This window comes from Equus quagga, chromosome 8 (genome assembly GCF_021613505.1).
Source record: "Equus quagga isolate Etosha38 chromosome 8, UCLA_HA_Equagga_1.0, whole genome shotgun sequence".
NCBI classification, from domain to species: Eukaryota; Metazoa; Chordata; class Mammalia; order Perissodactyla; family Equidae; genus Equus; species Equus quagga.
In genome coordinates this window covers 130996827-131000309 of record NC_060274.1, presented here as the reverse complement: position 1 = coordinate 131000309, position 3483 = coordinate 130996827, and the positions used below count along the sequence as shown (strand labels likewise).

The 3483-nt window shown below is 57.0% G+C and overlaps 1 protein-coding gene across 3 annotated transcripts in view; it reads right to left on the bottom strand.

Moving 5' to 3' along the window:
• NOM1 (nucleolar protein with MIF4G domain 1) overlaps positions 1 to 1588 on the bottom strand; it is a 19749-nt gene extending 18161 nt beyond the window's left edge. The window contains exon 1 of one of the 3 annotated variants that reach the window (XM_046670205.1): positions 2 to 1588. In XM_046670205.1, coding sequence (XP_046526161.1) covers positions 2 to 609 — 608 coding nt within the window. In that variant the 5' untranslated portion in view covers positions 610 to 1588. The remainder of the gene's footprint in view (position 1) is intronic. The other 2 variants (XM_046670206.1, XM_046670204.1) reach the window with 2 other exon arrangements.
• Between the last annotated feature and the right edge of the window lie 1895 nt (positions 1589 to 3483).

Sequence of the window (3483 nt, the reverse complement as noted above, 5' to 3'; positions counted from 1 at the left end):
AGCGCGCTGCCGCGCGGGCGGCCGTGGGGTGCGCCGCGGGGGCGCCGGGCCGCCCTCGCCCCCCTCCTCGCCCGCCCGGGGGCCGCTCGCTCCCCCGGCTGGGCCATCTCCCGGGCCCGGGCCCTGCGCGGGGCCCGCAGCCCTCTGCAGCCGGCGCGCCTTCCTCAGCTGCCGCTTCTCCCTCCTCAGCTCCTTGCGGCTCTTCCTCCCGCCCGGGCGCCCGCGCCCCTCCGCCCGGGGCGCCGCGCAGTCGCCGGGGGGCCCGCCCTCGGAGGTCGCCTGCACGAACTCCTCCACCGCCAGCCTCAGCCGCTTCAGGGCCCCATCCCCGCCGCCACCCGGCCCGCGGCGCGGCCCGCCCCCGTGCCTCCTGCGGGCCACGCGCTCCCGGCGGCCGCCACGACCCGCCGCTCCCGTGCTCGTGGACGCCGCCATCTTCCAGGATGTGCGTACGCCCAGCTTCCGCCGGGGCGGGGCTTCCGGGCGGAGAGCGGCGCGCGGCGCGGGGCAGTGCGGTGGCGCTCCCTGCTGGCGGGAGGGCGACAACGCAGGGGCCTGCATGGCGGCCAAGGATGCCCACGCTCGGAACACGGTGACCTTGAACTTCATAACGAGTTCGCAGGTGCATTCTCGTTTAATGAATGGAAACCTGACAGATGGCGGTAAAGAGGCCCCGTAACGACGGGTATGGCCCGAATCTTTTCAGACGTGTGCGCACTTACACGTGTACGTGCATAGGAAACATAGGAAATGCTTTCTGTGTGTGTTTTCCAGGGGAATCTTCATACTAAGCTTATTATTCCGAAACTTCCTGTTTTCCGTCAACCTCAGGCCTCGGATCTCTCCGTGTGCCTGTAATGACCACCTTATTCTTTATTAGGGTTGCCTGTATTTCTTGGGAAGATGCTCCATACTTCTTCCTCAATTGATAGACGCCTACTGGGATGAATTAGTGCCCCCAAATTCACGTCCGCTGGAAATTGTGAATGCGACCCTATTTGGAAATAGGGTCTTTGCAGATGTAATCAAGTTAAGAGGAGGTGTTCCGGATTGGGATGGGCCCTAAATCCAATGACAGGTGTCCTATAAGAGGGAAATTTGGGCTCACACACAGGGAGAAGGCCATGTGACATCGGAGGCAAAGACTGGGGAGAAGCCTCTACAAGCCAAGGACTCCAAGGATTGCAAAACCACCGGAAGCTACAGGGGAGACGTGGAACAGGGTCTTTCTTGGAGCCCCCAGGAGCAAGCAAGCCTGCTCACACCTTGATTTCCAGCTTCTAGCCTCAGGACTGAGACTTTAAATTTCTGTTGTTTGAAGCTGCCCACCGTGTGGTACATTGTTTCCAGGTAATTCGTACTAGGAAACTAATTCAGTAGATGGGAAGGCAGGAGTGGAAGCAGACGGTCCTCGTGCCTTAGTGGTGAAGACAGAAGAAAACTTCAGGCAGGACAAGAGTGACAACCAAATACAATCTCAGAACCCGGAGTGTTCAACAGCCGGGGCTGCAGGGCTTGGGTTCAGAGCCTGCCCTCACTGCTTACAGCTGTGTGACCTTGCTCAACCTTGCTGAGTCTCACTCTCTCCCTCTGCAAAATGGGGTGATCAAAGTCCTATCCCACAGGACTGTTATAAAAATTAATGAGATTTTAAGGAGTAGCTTCTTTTTTTTGGTTTCATGTTGAAACTTACTCCAGTTCCCCTGTTCTCCCTAAGTGGCTCTGGTAGGCTCTAGGTTCCTGGTCTGTCTCCTCTGCAATTCTGTGTCCATTGCTGCTAGTTGCCCCCTGTGTCACCTGTATTTTGGGGCTGTTGTACTCCTCAGATACCGGCCTGTGAGGGCTTGTTTGCCTGGGGTATCAACCTCTGTGTCTGGGGATGAGTATTTCAAAGGCTGAGGTGTGAGCCGCACCTGATGAACAAGCTCGGGTGTGGGGAGCCCCAGGCATCATCCACTCACCCAGACCGCCGTCTCCTAAACTGGAAGAAGCATCAGGGGAGACAGGTCATCCTGGCTGTAGCCCCCAGTCCTGGGGGTCTGGGGTGAGGAGCAGGAGACAAGAGTGCCTGGGGCGCTGGTCCACCCCTGCCTTCCTGGGTCCCCCGGTCCCATGCCCTGGTGGTGGGGCTGTGGCTGATTTCCGCCCAGAGGGGCTGGGGATGAGTGTGCAAGGCTGTGTGAGGGAGAGGCAGGGGCAGGAATGAGAGAGCTTGTCATTGCCTGTGCTCGCCTCCACTGCTGCTTGCCTGCTGCCCACTCAGCCCCCCTCCCCCTGCCCAGATCTCTCCAGGGGTCTCGCTTCTGTTGTTCTGCCCTGGAGCCCATGCTTCTCTCTCATTCAATAATTTGCCTGGTACTAACTGGGGAGAGGGAGCCAGTCACCCTGTCTACTACCCCATTTAACAGGAACCCCATGAATTAAGTTCATTCTTCTTCAAAGTGGTTAGAAGGGGTGTGACACAGTAACTGCTTTGTAAATGTCAGTGCCCTCCCGAATCAGCTGGCATCCGCGAATCCTCTGTGCCTGGCTCACACTCCGAGCCCCAGATGCTGTGCTGGCTCTGGCTCCCTCAGGGTGGAGGTTTCTTGCTCTGAAGCCACCACTTCTGAGACTTTGCAGGGGATTAATGTGGGCAAATCTTGGGGGTATTTTTCAACCTCAAGATCCTAATAAAGGAGGCCTTTGGCGGTTATTCTGGCTGTTTCTCATTCGGAGGAGCTCTGCGTCTCCAAGCCTGCAAACTGCCACAGCCCACGGCCTGGTGCAGAGGAAGTTCTGCTTCCCTGGCCCTGGTGAGAGGGTGGGGGTGGGGGGTGCAGGAGGAGACATCACCATCTGTTTGTAAGCTCACAACAGTCTATCAATGACACAGGGACTGGAGGCTGTGCAACAGAGGGCACTTGGCAAGCAGCAGGGCCAGTGTGCTGGTGTGCACCGTGCGTGTGTGCATGTGTGTGCAAGAGACGTGGTAGGAGAGGCGGGCAGGGGCCAGATGTGAAAGCTCTCGTGACCTGTGCTATGTTTTGTTTTTATTCTGGGGGCACTGGGAAGCCAGTCAAGTGTTTCAGGTGCAGAAGTGGACGCAGGTGTAGGGGAGTGACCTAAATAGATCCTCATTTTGAGGAGGTCGCCCTGCTGCTGGCAGGCCTGGCTGAGGCGGGTCAGGATTGATGGGCAGACAGAAGCCTGCTGCATCAGACGCTTGTCCTCCAGCCTGGAAAAAATAGCTGCTTGGGGCTCTGCCTGACAGCTCTTTAAAAATAATAGCATGAATGATCTATTAAGAGTAATATAATATACAATTTCAAGTGTAACCTTTAGCTCAGTGTCTTAGTCTGTTCGGGTTACTTATAACAAAATATCACAAACAGTGTGGTTTAAACAACAGACATTTATTTCCCACAGTTCTGGAGGCTGGAAGTCCAAGAACGAGGTGCTGGCAGGTTCACTGTCTGGGAGGACCCGCCTCCAGGTTCACAG